Raw genomic sequence first — 22,557 nt, 5'->3', positions numbered from 1 at the left:
CGTTTCCCCTACTGTCACTGGGATCGAGCACCGCAAGATTGAACCCAAAGCTAAGCACTTCTCCCATTGCAAGAAAGATCAATCTAAGGCCAAACCAAATTGATAATTCGAAGAGGCTTTCAAAGATAACCAAGCATACATAAAAGAATTCAGAGGAGATTCAAATATTGTTCATAGATAGTCTTGATCATAAACCCACAATTCATCGGATCTCGACAAACACAGTGCAAAAGAAGATTACATCGAATAGATCTCCGAGAGAATCGAGGAGAACTTTGTATTGAGATCCAAAAAGAGAGAAGAAGCCATCTAGCTAATAACTATGGACCCGAAGGTCTGAGGTAAACTACTCACACATCATCGGAGAGGCTATAGTGTTGATGTAGAAGCCCTCCATGATCGATGCCCCCTCCGGCGGAGCGCCGGAAAAGGCCCCAAGATGGGATCTCACGGGTACAGAAGGTTGCGACGGTGGAAATAGGGTTTTGGCTCTACCTCTGATGTTTTCGGGGTACGTAGGTATATATAGGAGGAAGAAGTAGGTCGGTGGAGCTACGAGGGGCCCACGAGGGTGGAGGGCATGCCCAGGGGGGTAGGCGCGCCCCCTGCCTCGTGGCCTCCTCGTTGATTGCTTGAAATCCACTCCAAGTCCTCTGGATCACGTTTGTTCCGAAAATCACGTCCCGAAGGTTTCATTTCGTTTGGACTCTGTTTGATATCCTTTTCCTTCGAAACACTGAAATAGGCAAAAAACAGCAATTTGGGCTGGGCCTCCGGTTAATAGGTTAGTCCCAAAAATAATATAGAAGTGTATAATAAAGCCCATTGAACATCCAAAATAGAATATATAATAGCATGGATCAATCAAAAATTATAGATACGTTGGAGACGTATCAAGCATCCCCAAGCTTAATTCCTGCTCGTCCTCGAGTAGGTAAATGATAAAAACAGAATTTTTGATGTGGAATGCTACTTAGCATAATTTTCAATGTAATTCTCTCAATTGTGGCATGAATATTCAGATCCGAAAGATTCAACATAAAAGTTTAATATTGACATAAAAGTAATAATACTTCAAGCATACTAACTAAGCAATTATGTCTTCTCAAAATAACATGGCCAAAGAAAGTTATCTCTACAAAATCATATAGTCTGGCTATGCTCTATCTTCATCACATAAAGTATTTAATCATGCACAACCCCAATGACAAGACAAGCAATTGTTTCATACTTTTAATGTTCTCAAACTTTTTCAATTTTCACGCAATACATGAGCGTGAGCCATGGACATAGCACTATATGTGGAATAGAATGGTGGTTGTGGAGAAGACAAAAAGGAGAAGATAGTCTCACATCAACTAGGCGTATCTACGGGCTATGGAGATGCCCATTAATAGATATTAATGTGAGTGAGTAGGGATTGCCATGCAACAGATGCACTAGAGCTATAAGTGTATGAAAGCTCAACAAAAGAAACTAAGTGGGTGTGCATCCAACTCGCTTGCTCATGAAGACCTAGGGCATTTTGAGGAAGCCCATCATTGGAATATACAAGCCAAGTTCTATAATGTAAAATTCCCACTAGTATATGAAAGTGACAAAATAAGAGACTCTCTATCATGAAGATCATGCTGCTACTTTGGAGCACAAGTGTGGTAAAAGGATAGTAACATTGTCCCTTCTCTATTTTTCTCTCATTTTTTTATTTGGGCCTTTTTCTTTTTTTTTGGCCTTTTTTTTTCTTTTTTTTTCTTTCGTCCGGAGTCTCATCCCGACTTATGGGGGAATCATAGTCTCCATCATCCTTTCCTCACATGGGACAATGCTCTAATAATGATGATCATCACACTTTTATTTTATTACAACTCAAGAATTACAACTCAATACTTAGGAAAAAATATGACTCTATGTGAATGCCTCTGGCGGAGTACTGGGATATGCAATGAATCAAGAGTGACATGTATAAAAAATTATGAGCGGTGGCTTTGCCACAAATACGATGTCAACTACATGATCATGCAAAGCAATATGACAATGAAGCATGTCATAATAAACGGAACGGTGGTAAGTTGCATGGCAATATATCTCGGAATGGCTATGGAAATGCCATAATAGGTAGGTATGGTGGCTGTTTTGAGGAAGGTAATGCTGGGTGTATGGTACCGGCGAAAGTTGCACGATACTAGAGAGGCTAGCAACGGTGGAAGGGTGAGAGTGCGTATAATCCATGGACTCAACATTAGTCATAAAGAACTCACATACTTATTGCAAAAATCTATTAGTTATCGAAACGAAGTACTACGCGCATGCTCCTAGGGGGATAGATTGGTAGGAAAAGACCATCGCTCGTCCCCGACCGCGACTCATAAGGAAGACAATCAATAAATAAATCATGCTCCGACTTCATCACATAACGGTTCACCATACGTGCATGCTACGGGAATCACAAACTTTAGAACAATTATTTCTCAAATTCACAACTACTCAACTAGCATGACTCTAATATCACCATCTTCCATATCTCAAAACAGTCATCAAGCATCAAACTTCTCTTAGTATTCAACGCACTTATAAGAAAGTTTTTACTAGTCTTGGATGCCTATCATATTAGGACTAATTTCACAATTTAAGCAAATTACCATGCTGTTTTGTAGGACTCTCAAAATAATATAAGTGAAGCATGAGAGAACAATAGTTTCTATAAAACAAAACCACCACCGTGCTCTAAAAGATATAAGTGAAGCACTAGAGTAAAAACTATATAGCTCAAAAGATATAAGTGAAGCACATAGAGTATTCTAATAAATTCCGAATCATGTGTATCTCTCTCAAAAGTGTGTACAGCAAGGATGATTATGGTAAACTAAAATCAAAGACTCAAATCATACAAGACGCTCCAAGCAAAACACATATCATGTGGTGAATAAAAATATAGCCCCAAGTAAAGTTACCGATAGACGAAGAAGAAAGAGGGGATGCCTTCCGGGGCATCCCCAAGCTTAGGCTTTTGGTTGTCCTTGAATTTTACCTTGGGGTGCCTTGGGCATCCCCAAGCTTAGGCTCTTGCCAATCCTTGTTCCATGATCCATCAAATCTTTACCCAAAACTTGAAAACTTCACAACACAAAACTTAACAGAAAATCTCGTGAGCTCCGTTAGCGAAAGAAAACAAAACACCACTTCAAGGTACTGTAATGAACTCATTATTTATTTATATTGGTGTTAAACCTACTGTATTCCAACTTCTCTATGGTTTATAAACTCTTTTACTAGCCATAGATTCATCAAAATAAGCAAACAACACACGAAAAACAGAATCTGTCAAAAGAGAACAGTCTGTAGTAATCTGTATCTAACGCAAACTTCTGGAACTCAGAAAAATCTACCAAAATAGGACGACCTAGATAATTTGTTTATCGATCTAGTGCAATTGGAATCAGTATTTTATCACGTTCTGGTGATTTTAAACAATTGTTTTCATGAACAGAAAGTTTCTGGAATTTTCAGCAAGATCAAATAACTATCATCCAAGAAGATCCTATAGGTTTCACTTGGCGCAAACACTAACTAAAACATAAAACACATCTAACCAGAGGCTAGACCAAAGATTTATTACTAAACAGGAGCAAAAAGCAAAAAACTAAAATAAAATTGGGTTGCCTCCCAACAAGCCCTATTGTTTAACGCCCCTAGCTAGGCATAAAACGAGGATAGATCTAAGTATTGCCATAGTAATGGTAAGGTAAGTCATGAAAACTTCTCCCATACTCTCTACGTTCAGCAGCAAGTTTTCTTTGTGGCAAGCAAAAATAATCAAAAGGGCTAAATTTGATGGGACAAAAGTCCCCAAGATCAAGCTCGGGAGGTACGGGTTCCTCCTTTGGCCCCTTATATTGCACAACCACATCATTACAAGCGTTCTTTTGAGAAAAGGTCACAAGCCTTTGCTCGAGAGAAGAACCTAACCCATTATTCTGAATAGCAAAGTCATCATTAAGTTCAGAAATTCTATCAACTAGAACATCGGCAGGAACCTTTTTTCTAAGATTTTCATTATAAGCAACATGATCTAAAGATTGTAAACGCATTATGTCTTCTTGGTTAAAAAGGATAGCTTCTATGGGAGGATGACCAGCATCAACCCTATAATGCGCAAAAATTTCATTAGCCTCTTTCATTATAAATCTGAACTCATGAGCCAAAAAGATAGTAGCGACACGCTTAACAGAAGAGTGTTCACTATTAGAGAATTCTAGGAAAATTCTTTGTATGCAAGGATGCAATGAAGAAATTGTCTTCCAAGTTCAACTACGAGCAAAGATATTGCATCCGCAAGGCTACTAGTTCTATGAAGAATAGAGCCACCCATGATGGGCAAAGCACCGGCACAAGTAAAGAAATCTTGAATAACTCCTTTCCCAATAATATTACCACTACCAACTCGAAACCTTTTAGTATGCACGATAGTAGGTTCCCCAGGAGCATCAAAAGCATAAAAGTTTCCCATGTTATTATCAGCGATAGCCTCCCCAGTTTCAGACATAATGACAGCAAATATCTCAAGGAACAAGCAAGAAAAAGGCGAATGGAAAAGAGGGCGGATAAAACGGCAAGGGTGAAGTGGGGGAGAGGAAAACGAGAGGCAAATGGCAAATAATGTAATGCGAGGGATAAGAGTTTGTGATGGGTACTTGGTATGTCTTGACTTGTGCGTAGACTCCCCGGCAACGGTGCCAGAAATCCTTCTTGCTACCTCTTGAGCACTGCGTTGGTTTTCCCTTGAAGAGGAAAGGGTGATGCAGTAAAGTAGCGTAAGTATTTCCCTCAGTTTTTGAGAACCAAGGTATCAATCCAGTAGGAGACCACGCTCAAGTCCCACGCACCTACACAAACAAATAAGAACCTTGCAACCAACGCGATAAAGGGGTTGTCAATCCCTTCACGGTCACTTGCAAAAGTGAGATCTGATAGAGATGATAAGATAATATTTTTGGTTTTATGATAAAGACTAAAATTAAAGAAAGCAAAATAAACGGTAATAGAAATAGCTTGTTGACGGGAGATAATATGATGGAAAATAGACCCGGGGGCCATAGGTTTCACTAGTGGCTTCTCTCAAGATAGCATAAGTATTACGGTGGGTAAACAAATTACTGTCAAGCAATTGATAGAATTGAGCATAGTTATGAGAATATCTAGGTATGATCATGTATATAGGCATCACGTCCGTGACAAGTAGACCGACTCCTGCCTGCATCTAGTACTATTACTCCACACATCGACCGCTATCCAGCATGCATCTAGAGTATTAAGTTAACAAGAACGGAGTAACGCTTTAAGCAAGATGACATGATGTAGAGGGATAAACTCATGCAATATGATATAAACCCCATCTTTTTATCCTCGGTGGCAACAATACAATACGTGTCGTTTCCCCTACTGTCACTAGGATTGAGCACCGCAAGATTGAACCCAAAGCTAAGCACTTCTCCCATTGCAAGAAAGATCAATCTAGTAGGCCAAACCAAACTGATAATTCGAAGAGACTTGCAAAGATAACCAAGCATACATAAAAGAATTCAGAGGAGATTCAAATATTGTTCATAGATAGTATTGATCATAAACGCACAATTCATCGGATCTCGACAAACACACCGCAAAAAAAGATTACATCGAATAGATCTCCAAGAGAATCGAGGAGAACTTTGTATTGAGATCCAAAAAGAAACAGGAAGCCATCTAGCTAATAACTATGGACCCGAAGGTCTGAGGTAAACTACTCACACATCATCGGAGAGGCTATGGTGTTGATGTAGAAGCCCTCCGTGATCGATGCCCCCTCCGGCGGAGCGCCGGAAAAGGCCCCAAGATGGGATCTCACGGGTACAGAAGGTTGCGGCAGTGGAAATAGGGTTTTGGCTCTGCCTCTGATGTTTTCGGGGTACGTAGGTATATATAGGAGGAAGAAGTAGGTCGGTGGAGCTACGAGGGGCCCACGAGGGTGGAGGGCGCGCCCAGGGGGTAGGTGCACCCCCCTGCCTCGTGGCCTCCTTGTTGATTGCTTGACGTCCACTCCGAGTCCTCTGGATCACGTTTGTTCCGAAAATCACGTTGCCGAAGGTTTCATTCCGTTTGGACTCCGTTTGATATCCTTTTCCTTCGAAACACTGAAATAGGCAAAAAAACAGCAATTTGGGCTGGGCCTCCGGTTAATAGGTTAGTCCCAAAAATAATATAAAAGTGTATAATAAAGCCCATTGAACATCCAAAACAGAATATATAATAGCATGGAACAATAAAAAATTATAGATACGTTGGAGACGTATCAGGTAGCATTATAAGATGATCTCTCACTAAATTTCAAGGTATAAGTGTTCTCCCTGAGTATGCACCTATGCTACAGTTTGTCGTGCCGAGACACCACGTGATGATCGAGTGTGATAAGCTCTACATTCACATACAACGGGTGCAAGCCAGTTTTGCACATGCAGAATACTCGGGTTAAACTTGACGAGCCTAGCATATGCAGATATGGCCTCGGAACACTGAGACCGAAAGGTCGGTCGTGAATCATATAGTAGATATGATCAACATAGTGATGTTCACCATTGAAAACTACTCCATCTCACGTGATGATCGGACATGGTTTAGTTGATAAGGATCACGTGATCACTTAGATGATTAGAGGGATGTCTATCTAAGTGGGAGTTCTTAAGTAATATGATTAATTGAACTTTAATTTATCATGAACTTAGTACCTGATAGTATTTGGCATGTCTATGTTGTTGTAGATAGATGGCTCGTGTTGTTGTTCCATTGAATTTTAATGCGTTCCTAGAGAAAGCTAAGTTGAAAGATGATGGTAGCAATTACACGGACTGGGTCCGTAACTTGAGGATTATCCTCATTGTTGCACGGAAGAATTACGTCCTGGAAGCACCGCTAGGTGCAAGACCCGCTGCAGGAGTAACGCCAGACGTTGTGAACACCTGGCAGAGCAAAGCTGATGACTACTCGATAGTTCAGTGTGCCATGCAGAAAGCTAAGTTGAAAGATGATGGTAGCAATTACACGGACTGGGTCCGTAACTTGAGGATTATCCTCATTGTTGCACAGAAGAATTACGTCCTGGAAGCACCGCTAGGTGCAAGACCCGCTGCAGGAGTAACGCCAGACGTTGTGAACACCTGGCAGAGCAAAGCTGATGACTACTCGATAGTTCAGTGTGCCATGCTTTACGGCTTAGAACCGGGACTTGAACGACGTTTTGAACGTCACGGAGCATATGAGATGTTTCAGGAGTTGAATTTAATATTTCAAGCAAATGCCCGGATTGAGAGATATTAAGTCTCCAATAAGTTCTACAACTGCAAGATGGAGGAGAATAGTTCTGTCAGTGAACATATACTTAGAATGTCTGGGTACCACAACCACTTGACTCAACTGGGAGTTAATCTTCCTGATGATAGTGTCATTGACAGAGTTCTTCAATCACTGCCACCAAGCTACAAGAGCTTCGTGATGAACTATAATATGCAAGGGATGGATAAGACGATTCCCGAGCTCTTCGCAATGCTAAAGGCTGCGGAGGTAGAAATCAAGAAAGAGCATCAAGTGTTGATGATTAACAAGACCACCAGTTTCAAGAAAAAGGGTAAGGGGAAGAAGGGGAACTTCAAGAAGAATGGCAAGAAAGTTGCTGCTCAAGTGAAGAAGCCCAAGTGTGGACCTAAGGCCGAGACTGAGTGCTTCTGCTGCAAAGGGACTATCACTGGAAGCAGAACTGCCCCAAGTATTTGGCGGAGAAGAAGGATGGCAAAGTGAAAGGTATATTTGATATACATGTTATTGATGTGTACCTTACTAATGCTCGCAGTAGCGCCTGGGTATTTGATACTGGTTCTGTTGCTAATATTTGCAACTCGAAACAGGGGCAACGGATTAAGCGAAGATTGTCTAAGGATGAGGTGACCATGCGCGTGGGAAATGGTTCCAAAGTCGATGAGATCGCCGTCGGCACGCTACCTCTACATCTACCTTCGGGATTAGTTTTAGACCTAAATAATTGTTATTTGGTGCCAGCGTTGAGCATGAACATAATATCTGGATCTTGTTTGATGCGAGACGTTTATTCATTTAAATCAGAGAATAATGGTTGTTCTATTTATATGAGTAATATCTTTTATGGTCATGCACCCTTGATGAGTGGTCTATTTTTACTAAATCTTGATAGTAGTAATACACATGTTCATAGTATTGAAGCCAAAAGATATAAGTTTAATAATGATAGTGCAACTTATTTGTGGCACTGCCGTTTAGGTCATATTGGTGTAAAGCGCATGAAGAAACTCCATGCTGATGGGCTTTTGGAATCACTTGATTATGAGTCACTTGATGCTTGCGAACCATGCCTCATGGGCAAGATGACTTAGACTCCGTTCTCCGGAACAATGGAGCGAGCAACAGACTTGTTGAAAATAATACATACTAATGTATGCGGTCCGATGAGTGTTGATGCTCGCGGCGAGTATCGTTATTTTCTTACCTTCACAAATGATTTGAGCAGATATGGGTATATCTACTTGATGAAACATAAGTCTGAAACATTTGTAAAGTTCAAAGAATCTCAGAGTGAAGTGGAAAATTATCGTAACAAGAAAATAAAGTTTCTACAATCTGATCGTGGAGGAGAATATTTGAGTTACGAGTTTGGTCTTCATTTGAAACAATGCGGAATAGTTCCGCAACTCATGCCACCCGGAATACCACAGCGTAATGGTGTGTCCGAACATCGTAATCGTACTTTACTAGATATGGTGTGATCTATGATGTCTCTTACTGATTTACCGTTGTCGTTTTGGGGTTATGCTTCAGAGACGGCTGCATTCACGTTAAATAGGGCACCATCTACATCCGTTGAGACGACACTTTATGAACTGTGGTTTGGCAAGAAACCCAAGTTGTCGTTTCTTAAAGTTTGGGGCTGCGATGCTTATGTGAAAAATCTTCAACCTGATAAGCTCGAACCCAAATCGGAGAAATGTGTCTTCATAGGATACCTAAAGGAGATTGTTGGGTACACCTTCTATCACAGATACGAAGGCAAGATATTCGTTGCTAAGAATGGATCCTTTCTAGAGAAGGAGTTTCCCTCGAAAGAAGTGAGTGGGAGGAAAGTAGAACTTGATGAGGTAATTGTACTTTCTCCCGAGTTGGAAAGTAGTACATCACAGAAGTCAGTTCCAGTGATTCCTACACCAACTAGTGAGGAAGCTAATGATGATGATCATGAAACTTCTGATCAAGTTACTACCGAACCTCGTAGGTCAACCAGAGTAAGATCCGCACCACAGTGGTACGGTAATCCTGTTCTGGAGGTCATGTTACTTGACCATGACGAACCTACGAACTATGTGGAAGCGATGATGAGCCCAGATTACGCAAAATGGCTTGAGGCCATGAAATCTGAGATGGGATCCATGTATGAGAACAAAGTGTGGACTTTGGTTGACTTGCCCGATGATCGGCAAACCATAGAGAATAAATGGATCTTCAAGAAGAAGACTGACACTGACGGTAATGTTACTGTCTACAAAGCTCGACTTGTTGCAAAAGGTTTTCGACAAGTTCAAGGAGTTGACTATGATGAGACCTTCTCACCCGTAGCGATGCTTAAGTCCGTCCGAATCATGTTAGCAATTGGCGCATTTTATGATTATGAAATTTGGCAAATGGATGTCAAAACTGCATTCCTTAATGGATATCTTAAAGAGAGTTGTATATGATGCAACCAGAAGGTTTTATCAATCCAAAAAGTGCTAACAAAGTGTGTAAGCTCCAGCGATCCATTTATGGACTGGTGCAAGCATCTCGGAGTTGGAATATACGCTTTGATAGTGTGATCAAAGCATATGGTTTTATACAGACTTTTGGAGAAGCCTGTATTTACAAAAAAGTGAGTGGGAGCTCTGTAGCATTTCTGATATTATATGTGGATGACATATTGTTGATCGAAAATGATACTGAATTTCTGAATAGCATAACAGGATACTTGAATAAGAATTTTTCAATGAAATACCTCGGAGAAGCTGCTTATATATTGGGCATCAAGATCTATAGAGATAGATCAAGACACTTAATTGGACTTTCACAAAGCACATACCTTGATAAAGTTTTGAAGAAGTTCAAAATGGATCAAGCAAAGAAAGGGTTCTTGCCTGTTTAACAAGGTGTGAAGTTGAGTCAGACTCAATGCCCGACCACTGCAGAAGATAGAGAGAGAATGAAGGTCATTCCCTATGCTTCAGCCATAGGTTCTATCATGTATGCAATGCTGTGTACCAGACCTGATGTGTGCCTTGCTATTAGTTTAGCAGGGAGGTACCAAAGTAATCCAGGAGTGGATCACTGGGCAGCGGTCAAAAACATCCTGAAATACCTGAAAAGGACTAAGGATATGTTTCTTATTTATGGAGGTGACAAAGAGCTCGTCGTAAACGGTTACATTGATGCAAGCTTTGACACTGATCCGGATGACTCTAAGTCACAAACCGGACACGTATTTTTATTGAGTGGTGGAGCTGTCAGTTGGTGCAGTTCCAAGCAAAGCGTCGTGGCGGGATCTACGTGTGAAGCGGAGTACATAGTTGCTTCGGAAGCAGCAAATGAAGGAGTCTGGATGAAGGAGTTCATATCCGATCTAGGTGTCATACCTAGTGCATCGGGTCCAATGAAAATCTTTTGTGACAATACTGGTGCAATTGCCTTGGCAAAGGAATCCAAATTTCACAAGAGAACCAAGCACATCAAGAGACGCTTCAATTCCATCCGCGACCAAGTCAAGGAGGGAGACATAGAGATTTGCAAGATACATATGGATCTGAATGTTGCAGACCCGTTGACTAAGACACTCTCACGAGCAAAACATGATCATCACCAAGACTCCATGGGTGTTAGAATCATTAAAATGTAATCTAGATTATTGACTCTAGTGCAAGTGGGAGACTGAAGGAAATATGCCCTAGAGGCAATAATAAAGTTGTTATTTATATTTCCTTATATCATGATAAATGTTTATTATTCATGCTAGAATTGTATTAACCGGAAACTTAGTACATGTGTGAATACATAGACAAACAGAGTGTCACTAGTATGCCTCTACTTGACTAGCTCGTTAATCAAAGATGGTTAAGTTTCCTAGCCATGGACAAGAGTTATCATTTGATGAACGGGATCACATCATTAGAGAATGATGTGATTGACTTGAACCATCCGTTAGCTTAGCACGATGATTGTTTAGTTTGTTGCTATTGCTTTCTTCATAACTTACACATGTTCCTATGACTATGAGATTATGCAACTCCCGAATACCGGAGGAACACTTAGTGTGCTATCAAACGTCACAACGTAACTGGGTGATTATAAAGATGCTCTACAGGTGTCTCCAATGGTGTTTGTTGAGTTGGCATAGATCGAGATTAGGATTTTCCACTCCGATTGTCGGAGAGGTATCTCTGGGCCCTCTCGGTAATGCACATCACTATAAGCCTTGCAAGCAATGTGACTAATGAGTTAGTTGCGGGATGATGCATTACGGAACGAGTAAAGAGACTTGCCGGTAACGAGATTTAACTAGGTATTGAGATACCGACGATCGAATCTCAGGCAAGTAACATACCGATGACAAAGGGAACAACGTATGTTGTTATGCGGTTTGACCGATAAAGATCTTCGTAGAATATGTAGGAACCAATATGAGCATCCAGGTTCCGCTATTGGTTATTGACCGGAGATGAGTCTCGGTCATGTCTACATAGTTCTCGAACCCGTAGGGTCCGCATGCTTAACGTTCGATGACGATCAGTATTATGAGTTTATGTGTTTTGATGTACCGAAGGTAGTTCGGAGTCCTGGATATGATCACGGTCATGACGAGGAGTCTCGAAATGGTCGAGACATAAAGATCGATATATTGGAAGGCTATGTTTGGACATCGGAATGGTTCCGGGTAAGTTCGGGCATTTACCGGAGTACCGGGGGGTTATTGGGCCTTAGTGGAAATGAGGAGGAGGCGGCCAAGGTGGGCCCCCCCAAGCCCAATCCGAATTGGGGTGGGGGCCGGCCCCCCCTTTCCTTCTCCCTCTCTCCTACTTCCTTCCTCTCCTACTCCAACTAGGGAAGGGGGAATCCTACTCCCACCGGGAGTAGAACTCCCCCCTTGGGCGCGCCATGAGAGGGCCGGCCCTCCCCCTCCTCCACTCCTTTATATACGGGGGAGGGGGGCACCCCATAGACACCCAAGTTGATTGTTTAGCCGTGTGCGGTGCCCCCCTCCACAGATTTCCACCTCGGTTATATCGTTCCAGTGCTTAGGCGAAGCCTTGCGCCGGTAGCTTCGTCATCACCGTCATCACGCCGCCGTGCTGATGAAACTCTCCATCGACCTCAGCTGGATCTAGAGAGTTGAACGTGTGCAGATCGCGGAGGTGCCGTACCTTCGGTACCAGGATCGTCGGATCGTGAAGACGTACGACTACATCAACCGTGTTGTCATAACGCTTCAGCTTTCGGTCTACGAGGGTACGTAGACAACACTCTCCCCTCTCGTTGCTATGCATCACCTAGATGGATCTTGTGTGTGCGTAGGAATTTTTTTGAAATTACTGCGTTCCCCAACACATAGTGCTAAGCTAACGGATGGGTCAAGTCAATCACATCCTTCTCTAATGATGTGATCACGTTCATCAAATGACAACACATGTCTATGGCTAGGAAACTTAACCATCTTTGATTAACGAGCTAGTCAATGTAGAGGCATACTAGTGACACTCGGTTTGTCTATGTATTCACACATGTACTAAGTTTCCGGTTAATACAATTCTAGCATGAATAATAAACATTTATCATGATATAAGGAAATATAAATAAAAACTTTATTATTGCCTCTAGGGCATATTTCCTTCAAATAGGCCTCCGAAACCCCACCTCCTTGAGTGTTGTACATGTGAAGGGTGATAAGATTATTAGGGAGCGCTCTGCGTGACTACTGACATGTTCATCACAAACACCCTGCATGCCGACGACTACTTCCCCAACGATGACTTCTTCGTCGACATCGACGACCTCTTCGACGACATGGGTGACAACGTCAATGCTATTGCTACCGCCGCAACTCAATACGTGTTCATGTTCTTTTTGTTCGAGTACCTACTACAGTTTCTTCTTCTAGTATCTGCTCTGCATATGTTATATTCTAGTTCACATGTGCAGACGCTATTTACCTTCTCTCTGTTAGATTACATTACTTGTTTCATCACTGTTATAATAGTCATGTTTTATCTTGTATTTCTATGGATTAAATCATATGGTAATTGCTCATATTTCCAACACCACTATGGACAAGTGTTTGGTAGGAGTGACATGAGTTCTAGTGTGTTGTTTCAGCTGGCTCCCATGAAAGGTGTGGTGTAGTTTACTCCCCTTAGGAAGGAGCAGCTGATATGCATGGTTCCTACTTTCTTGAGAATTCTGAATGGACCATAGTAATTAAAATGTAGCTTCCAATGTCGGTGAATGCTGAGATAGGTGCGCCTGTTGGGTTGTATTTTCAAGTAAACCATGCGTCCCTCCTGAAAACTCTTCCTTTCCTCTTTTTGTCCGCAAAGTGTTTTATCCTTTCTTGTGCCTTTTGCAAGTTTGCTTGATCACTTGATGAGCATCCTTGTTGAGCAATAAATCAGGGAGTCCTCACTTAAGAAATCTGGTTGACTGGATTCTCCAACCATGGGGGGTAGGGAAGCCATAAAGAGCTTGAAATGAGGTCATTTGTAGAGAGGTGTGAAAAGTTGTGTTATACCACCAAAATACTGCATAATGGGAAGGCATAGAGAGCTCGAGAAAACTGCATTGTTTAGTTAGCTTCAGAATACTACATAATGGAGTCAACATGAAGTTAACTGGGTTATTAAGTTAAATTCAATTAACTGCATTATTGAGTTCAATTCAGAATTGAGTATACTCTACTGTTTACATTCAGTCCACCAAATAAATTATTCAGTGTGCAATTCAAAAATAGTGAAGATGCACAACATACTACCTCACATATTCAGTTATAGCACCACAACATACCACATCAAACCACAGAAACAACCGCATCCACAATATAGTTGAAGATTGCATACCTGCACAACACAACCTAGGAATCTCCTCCGAGTCAAACTACCTTCAAAAGCCATCATCTTTTTCAGCCTTTCACCATGCATTTTGGCTCAAACAAGCATAGATCTACAGAAAGATGGATCCACCCATAGTGTCAGGTGTTTCCTGCAAGCATCGTAACAGAAACAACCTTGGATTCAAGCACTGGAACGCGGAAAATGAAAACATCCCCAACTTTACAAGACCTAACCCAAACCCTAATTCAGTTTGAGCATGGTTGACCTATCAAAGAGCGCCATTTCCATGCCAACCATGGAGATGTCGTCGTCCGAGCTCTCCTCGCCGTTCTTCAAGGAAGGCACCCTCAACTTCGACTAGCAGCAACAGCGGTGGCGGTGGCGGCGGCGTGGTCGGAACACAAGAGAGCGAGTCAGCTAAAAGAGTGAGGTATGAGAGTGGGCAGTGAGAGAGTGGCTCAGTCAAGCCTATTTGACCAGCACCGATGGGTTCTGGCCTAGACGCGCCGTTAACGGTTGTCAGGTGCCCGCCATCATGGCTTAGCCTCGCTGTCACCTGACTTGTGGGCCCAACCAGTCATAAACGAGTTTATAAACGGCCGAATCGGGCAATTGTTTGATATGGTAGTTTTTAGCTAAAAATTAGGCATAAAGTGGTAGTTTTCGTGACAAAAATGCACAATGGTAGTTTTTCCGATGGGTTGGTTGAATTGTAGTAGTTTTTTGTTAAATACTCGGCCAGATCACTGCATGTTACTGCTCACGTGAAAGAGCGAGTACAGCCATTGCAACGTATCGATTGGCCTCGTCCGCCGGCTGGTCGTGCCTCCCTATTCACCGATGGAATGTTCTCATCAGCCGATGGTACAACCGCGGCAGGTAGGGTATTGAGAAGGGTAGCGGTAGGCTGAAAATATAACAGAGCCATCTATATTTTCAACTGCAACGATGCGCTTGAGGTCGAGTTACATGCGATCATGTAAGGTATCGCTCTCGCTATCCAACATACGGACCTCCAAATCATCGTGCAATCTGATTCCTCGGAAGCGTTAGTTGTGTTCTCATGTGAAGCACTTTAGTGTGAACAAAATTGTGTGGCAGATGATTGGTAAAATATAGTCATATGGAATGTGTCACAACGGTGTGGCTCAACCAAGGACACCCCACGTATTGAAGATCGTTTGTCTCTCGATTGTAACACTATTATTATGGAACAAAACTCCCTATTACCCGCAAAGAAATGAAGAAAAATTAGTACTGATGCCGAATAATGGTGTAGGAGCATACATGTTAATTCTCTGAACAAATTGCTCCTGTTGGGTTGTTAGTACTGTCCTGATACATGTGAATGCTTTGCCCCAACAGTGGGCATAGTTGTATATATATTGGGGTTTGGTAAATTTCAGAGTTTGCTGGATCTATTCTGAGCTAGCAGTAATGCCTCGTTAATGTAAGACGGTTTAGACATTTCCAACAGCACCTAAAACAGTGTAAAAGGACATTTCTAAAACGTCTTGCATAGTGAACAGATGAAGTATTCTATTATTTGATAAAAATGAACCAAATGTGAATGAAAGTTGGGGCCGGGGGGTTTCAAAATTTACCAGGTAGTGGATATAATGTATGTGCAAAATTTCAAGATCAAACTCCATCTCATCTGCTAGATAAATAGCAATAATAATCACTGAATAATTATATTGCGCGGTTGGTTAACTACCTACTCCGTACTATACTAGCAGACACGCAAGACCTGCACTTGGATACAAAGGGAAGTAGTGCATATTTTCAGTTAACCCTTTGAAGGAAGACCTGCACTTGGATCTTTGACAACTGCCTGCCTTCTGCTTCAGTGGATGCTTTCAGTATGAAATATAGTATAAAGTAGCAGTTCTCAAGAGGAAATGTAAACCCATAGACATTTAAACCCATCAATCATACAAAGGGGGAAGTACAAACTGTCATCATACATAAAAATCAAACTTTGCCCCAACAGTGGGCACATGAATCATCATAGACATGTATAAAATCAAGAAAGATCGAAGAACCAACCCTTGTTTCCTAACTGTCAACCAGGCTCAGTTGACTTACTCAAGCAATCATTCAAGCAATTTAGAGGCAAACGCGGCAGTCCGCCAGGAGTGATCATCGTCGTCGCCTCGCCGGTGGTGGCAAAGGAGCCGATGAATCACTGAAGCTCAAGCAATCATTCGAATTCAGACTTAAACGCAGAACGCCAGGACTGATCGTCGTCCTGGCCGGTGGTGGACTCCTCCCTGGGCTCATGGCTGTACTCCCTGGGCGCATCCTCGCTGCGGTAGAACCCCTCGAGGGCCGACTCCGGCAGCCGGCTCTCCGCCAGGTAGTGCTTCATCGTCTCGATCTCCACCTCGTGCTTCTTCTTCATCTTCTCCACCTGCTTCTTCAGCTTCTGGTTCTCCTGCAGCATGGCGGCACTCCTCTCCTGCAAGACATACCCAAGCCAAAAAATGAGTTTCTTCCAACTCATTTTGAACCAAAATGGTGGTGCTCTGAAGTTTGAACCGGCCGGACGGACCTTCTCTTGCGTGGACGCCTCCTCGGCCTCCCTGAGCCTCACAAGCAGCTCGCCGGCGGCATGCACCGCCTCGGCCGTGTCCCGGAGCTGGACGCGGAGCCTCCTGTTCTGCTCCCTGAGCTGCGCCCGCTCCTTCTCCCGGTCGATCCTCACCGTCGACAGCTCCGCGGCGAGGGCGGCGGCGAAGGCCGTCCCGCAGCCCTTCTTGCCGGCCCTGGCGGCCGCCCTCTTCACCTCCGCGATGCCACCCATGACCCCGCGGTGCCTCTCCAGGAGGTCGTTGTACAGCTCCTGGAGCTCCACGTAGTGCTCGATGATCCTGGCGTGGCCGTAGATGGCCCGCTGGAGGGCGTCGTCCAGCTCCTCCGTGCACTTCTTCTCATCCCGGAGCTCCGCCTCCGTCTTCTCCCCGTGCCTCCGGCTCGACTCCAGGTCCACCCTCAGCTCCTCGGTGAGAGATATCCATTTGCTCTCGGACTCCGTCCATTTCTGCCGCTCTTTCTCCAGCTCGTACTCCTGGTCCGTGCTGCCGTTCCTTATCTGGTCCAGAAGGCTGTCGTTTGCTGTTGATCCGTCTGTGAGAAGCTTCACTTGATCCTTCAGCCTCTGGATTTCGCCTTCAAGTGCTTCCCTCTCATTCACATCGAGTGGCATCTTGCTATCCTCACATTGTTCAGCAGTTAGTTCCCTCATAGGCATAACATCTTCTGATCCCTTCTTTTGTTGCCCAATCTGCAATGAAGAGAAAATTGTCAAGGAAAGAAAATACAATAATTACCTGAAGAAACTTACTCACACCACATACCAAGTTGCTCAGCTCCTTGATCTTAGCTGCCTGTTCTTCACATAAAGCTTCAAGCTCAGCCACTCTCTTTGAACCAGTAGTCGAAGAGATGTCACCGCCCTGGTAGAGTACAAATGTGTAAGCAGGTGCCAAGATATGAGAAGCACAGACCATGCCAACAAAATAGCATACCTGGAGGGAAGCATTAGCTAAGTCATTGGATGTGACAGCAGTCGCCGTTACAATCTGCTTCTCTGAGTTTATGTCCTCTGAATGGTCCTCATTTGTATCCATTGCTTTCTTGCAGGATGAACAAATGGTAGAAGCCGAACTGGCGCCCCCCTCCGGTAATGCCTCAAGGGCTGAACTTGCTTTTGCTGACTGGCGGGGGTTCAGTGCAAAATGATCAAATGAAAGGCCAACGAACGATTTTCGCGGGGCTGGAGGATTCTGCTGATGGTACTCTATAATGTGCAGGCCCCGTTGGAGACTTGCTGCCAGCGAGTCAGTGGGACTAAGCTTGCTCGATTGTAAGGAGGAACGCACTGCACTCTTCCTATATGTTTCGAAATCGGCTTCTCCTGGGCTGGATTCACTGAGCTTGCTTGGAGAGAACCCTGGTGAGGCAATGCTCTTTCTTGCCTTGTGGATCTTTGGAGAAGAGCAGAACGTCGCATCTTGGATTGGGCTCAGCTGTTCGGAAGCACTAATTGATAGAACAGATTTCCTGTCAGAAACCTGGTCATGATCAGCATTTGTATTGCTGTGCATTTTCTGGGGCTTTTCCTGAAGTGGGCCTTCATTGTCATCTATGACAACCTGATCATCATGTTCCCATGGTATTGGACTGTCCTCTCCACTCTCTGCATCCATGAAGTCATCAAGAGTGTCTTCAGATGAAGAATGAATCTTGCTAATCTGATCACGCAGTTCATGTACATCGTCTTCATCCACATCCATTTCATCCTCTGCTTCAAATTCTATAGGAGGCAAAATTATAGAGCGGTTGAGGCTCACTCGCAAAGTGTGCAAGCTTGCTCGAGCAATTTGTGCATTGAAGTATCCAGTCTCAGATGTTGCGTGCTCTCCAGACTTGGTTCTTACAAGTTCATCCTGCAGGTGATAAAACACAATTAGCAAATTTCTGTAAACTGTTTCCACATGTGTCTACTCTCTAGTCTCTACTGTGCTCCTGTAATACCTTTAGCTGACGGATCTGATCACTCAGACCATTAACATCATCTTCTGATATCTCATTTACCACAGCTTTGTTCGGCATGAGCTTTGCTCGCTCACCAAACCTTAGCGTGCTTAAAGTCTCAGACCTGCATCTGCATTTCAGAGGAACAGGCCAACTTAAGAAACTGTAGCTTACCCCCTAACGATAAAGCGCTCAAGAAAATGTACGGGGCATATGAAAATTCCAGAACCAAGCATACCTGTGCTCTGAAGAAATGGAACACAAAAATGTAGCCCTTGAATTGCCACCTAGTGTATCCTTCAGCACATGTGTCAAACGGGACTGCCTGTATGGCAATTCATCTTCCTGGGGCTTTGGTTCTTCTGAAAGAATATTGACTAGTTTCCTAAAATCACAGTGTGCAAACGTGAGATATCTGCCTTTTTACATTCTTGTTAAAGGAAAGATAAATTACTACAGTAAAGAGGCAATGATGTATTAGTGTCAATAATTGCAGAAATATCAACCACACAATCTGAATGTTTTTGTTAGAAGAAGGATCAGTAAATATATAGTAACAAAAATATCAATCATGCAATCCCAGTAGGAAAAATAATTATGTACTTATCATTAAACAACATACCCGAGGCTTGAGAGAGACTTCTTAACGTGTCTTTCCTCTCGTGTAATGTTCTTTCCAGCACCATCACTTTCATCAATATCAACACCAGCTAGATCAACAAAGGTAATTTTGCTAGTTTTTGAACTACTAAAGCCATTTGATGACAAATCCTGCAATATTAGTTGAATAAAGTAAGATAAATCACCAAATTTATATCCTCTTATCAGTAGACTATTCAAAATGAAGTGCAGACAATTCAAATAGAGTAGAATGAACTAGCAGGATATTGAATTTTTGAAGTGCTCTAGCACTGATATGAATATATGATTACTACAATATTTGCAGTCAAATTAATCGCTGTAAACTGTAAAATGGAGAACAGGCAACAAAATACACAATAGAAGAAAACAAATTTGCGTAAAATCTTATGAGGGGAATATGATTACCTTGCTCCAAGCTTCAATGACACAAGTGAATATCACGTGAGAACGTGAATTTTTTAAGTTCATACTATCAACGCCAATTTTTCTTTTTGTCAGGCCCTGCAAAAGGAAGCAACTCATGCTAAGCATGACATGTATGATTGGAAACTTTGGCATCAAGATAACTAGCAACAACCCTAGAACAATGGTAGACTGAAGCACATGATGGTTATTGTACATATTACACCAAATACAGCAAAATAGTAATGGTGCTGAGAGAGCATGGTGAAAAGCAATTATCATGAACTGGTGATCTAAACATGGATACATGATAATTGCAGCTGGGTTTCAAAATAAGCTTTTTGGGTTGCTCTAACTTAGTCCCTGTAGTGTGAACATAATAGTCCATGCAAACAAGGATTACCTTTCTGGATTGAATAGAAATGATTAGAGTGCCTAGAAGATTGCATCAAATATATTTTTTAATCACCAAATCAAGTATTTCAACAATTTTGAACTTTCTTCTTAAAAAACATAATCACGGTGCGCTATTCCCTGTAACACTAACTAGACATGAGCTTCAATCATCCTATTGGTTTCTCTGAAAACCATGTATCAAATATATTTTTTAATCATCGAATCATGTATTTTAACAATTTTGAATTTTCTTCTTAAGAAAAAGATCACGGTGCACTACTCCTTGTAACACTAACTAGAGACGAGCTTCAGTTATCCTATTGGTTCTCTGAAAACTATAAATACACACAATTAAATAGTAATAAGTATTGGTTAGGCCTCTCAGAATACCTTCATCAAGATCTGATTTACATCCTCGACTGTCGATACATACTCCTCGGTCAAGTTCTCAACATGGATACCATTGCCAGTGGTCTCTCTTATCTAAAAGGATGGAGCTGGGTAAGATATCCATATAATATAAACCAGGACAAGTGCACGTTTCAATGTAACTTTCTTGAGTAAGAATATACCTGAAGATTACGTTGAGATGGATCCAGCAGGTCATTGATCTGCTCGTTGAATACCTGCAAGAAGTTGGAAAGCAAAGAAAATAAAAAATTCAGTTGGTTCAGTTCTCAATCCTGACAGCATTGTTCAGAACATTTCAGTTGCGGAAAACCATATATGAAGATGCATTATTCGTCGGTTTTCTCAGTAAGCACCTCGAGAAAGGAGCACCGGCACTGGTAACTTGTGTGCTTCTCCGGGGAGCTCTCTTGATTCTGCAGCAGGAGTAATAATTCAACAAGAGAATCGAAGCAGCTTAACTGAAAATTGCCGGGAACTGCAGATAAAGAAAGGGGCCTTACGCCTTGGATTTGAGAGAAGAGGTTCTGGAAGAAGCGAGGCACGATCCCCCGGTCGGCGCGGTCGGAGCGGTTGTCGAACATGGCGGCGAGGGGCCCCCACATGGTGTATGTCTTCCCTGTGCCACTCTGGGATGAATGAATCCACGAGTAAAGGCGTCAGCAGCAGTAGCAGCAGCAGGAACAGATAAGAAGATAGTACAGAAGAAATCGCAGTACCTGTCCGTAGCAGACGAGGGAGGTGTTGAATCCGGCGAGGGCGCTGTGGATCATGGGCACACCCACCAGATGGAACGCATCCTCCTGCCAATCACCAATTCACCATCATCCACAGAATTCGTCTCACGATAAGCAAGCAAGCTGCTCGGGTATGTATGAGATGACTGACGGCGCGGAGCAATTGGAAGCGGAGGTTACCTGGGAAGCCCTGTCATCGAGGAACCCGTCGACAGCGAAGGCCCGGTCGCCGACGGCGATGGAGTCCGGGGAGGTCTTGCGCACGAAGAAGAGGTCCTTGCCGTCCACCGGCAGGCTCACCGCCGGCCGCACCCGCACCACGACCTGCCACACCCGACATCCCGCGAGATCTGTAAGCGTAAGGGCGACCAACCCGTGGAGAAGAAGCGGGCTCGCCGCGTGAATGAGCAGATGGACGGATGGTTACCTTGACGGCGGGCTCGTCGTCGACCGGACGCTGCTGGGCGGGCGCGGCTGCGGCCGCTGGCTGGGGAACGGGGACGGCGGCCGCTGCGGCGCCGGGGACGGGCTTGGACGGGCCCGTCGGCGGCGGCGTGGAGGGTTTGTTGGCTGGGGACGGCGGGGCGGCGGCGAGGTTGGGGTGGAGGTTCTCCTGGTCGTCGGCGGGGGAGGCGACGGAGAGCGGGGAGAGGGACCGCGCGCGCGAGGTCTGGCGCTTCAGGTTCCGCCGCAGCATCTCCATGGCTGCCGCCCGCTCGAGATCGACTGGATCTGCTGCTGCTGCGGCCGGATCGAAGGGAGAAGGAGAGGGGGAGGAGGAGAAGATGCGAGACGGTAGGAAGGAGGATGGCTTTGCTTGGAGATGTAGATGTGCGTGCGCGTGTGAGGATGGCTTGACTGGCTGGCTGGCTGGGTATCCGTTGCGATTCAAAAACTTTTGAAATCGGGATGCGGGGGACTGGTCGGGGCCGAGGAGCGCCGTTGGGTGGAGAGAAGGGAGTGCGGCTTGGATCTCTCCCCGGATGTCCGTTCGGAGCAGAAAGCCGCCAAGACGACTCCTGAAAAAAAAAATCAGGTGGTAATAATAGAAGATTCCCATGTTATATTTTATTTCCTTTAAAAAAAGTCGGTTTTTTAGCTGAAAAAAATCGGTTAGGGCATGTTTGGATCGAAAACGTTCTCCAACGGGCCCCATTTGTTCATGGACAGCTCGTCGCCCCGTTTCGACCCATATAAGTCGGGGTTTTGTTCAATTCCTCAATCTTTGTAACTCATAATCAACACACAAGCAGAAGAGA

General features: G+C 43.6%; 1 protein-coding gene across 1 annotated transcript; it reads right to left on the bottom strand.

The window, feature by feature from the left end:
- Window positions 1-16,062: 16,062 nt before the first annotated feature.
- Window positions 16,063-22,179, bottom strand: LOC109753796 (kinesin-like protein KIN-12C). Its single transcript, XM_020312726.4, has 15 exons — window positions 21,726-22,179; window positions 21,479-21,622; window positions 21,281-21,364; window positions 21,065-21,190; window positions 20,918-20,977; window positions 20,726-20,779; window positions 20,544-20,636; window positions 19,761-19,856; window positions 19,336-19,484; window positions 18,952-19,098; window positions 18,714-18,843; window positions 17,705-18,625; window positions 17,534-17,632; window positions 16,729-17,460; window positions 16,063-16,635 (listed from the first exon to the last, which is right to left on the bottom strand). The coding sequence occupies exons 1-15, from the start codon at window positions 21,999-22,001 to the stop codon at window positions 16,378-16,380; spliced, it is 3,369 nt and encodes a 1,122-aa protein (XP_020168315.1). The 5' UTR covers window positions 22,002-22,179; the 3' UTR covers window positions 16,063-16,377.
- Between the last annotated feature and the right edge of the window lie 378 nt (window positions 22,180-22,557).

The sequence above is a fragment of the Aegilops tauschii genome, chromosome 5 (assembly GCF_002575655.3).
Source record: "Aegilops tauschii subsp. strangulata cultivar AL8/78 chromosome 5, Aet v6.0, whole genome shotgun sequence".
Lineage (NCBI taxonomy): Eukaryota > Viridiplantae > Streptophyta > Magnoliopsida > Poales > Poaceae > Aegilops > Aegilops tauschii.
The sequence above is the reverse complement of the archived record's forward strand: the minus strand, read 5'-3'. Positions and strand labels throughout refer to the sequence as shown.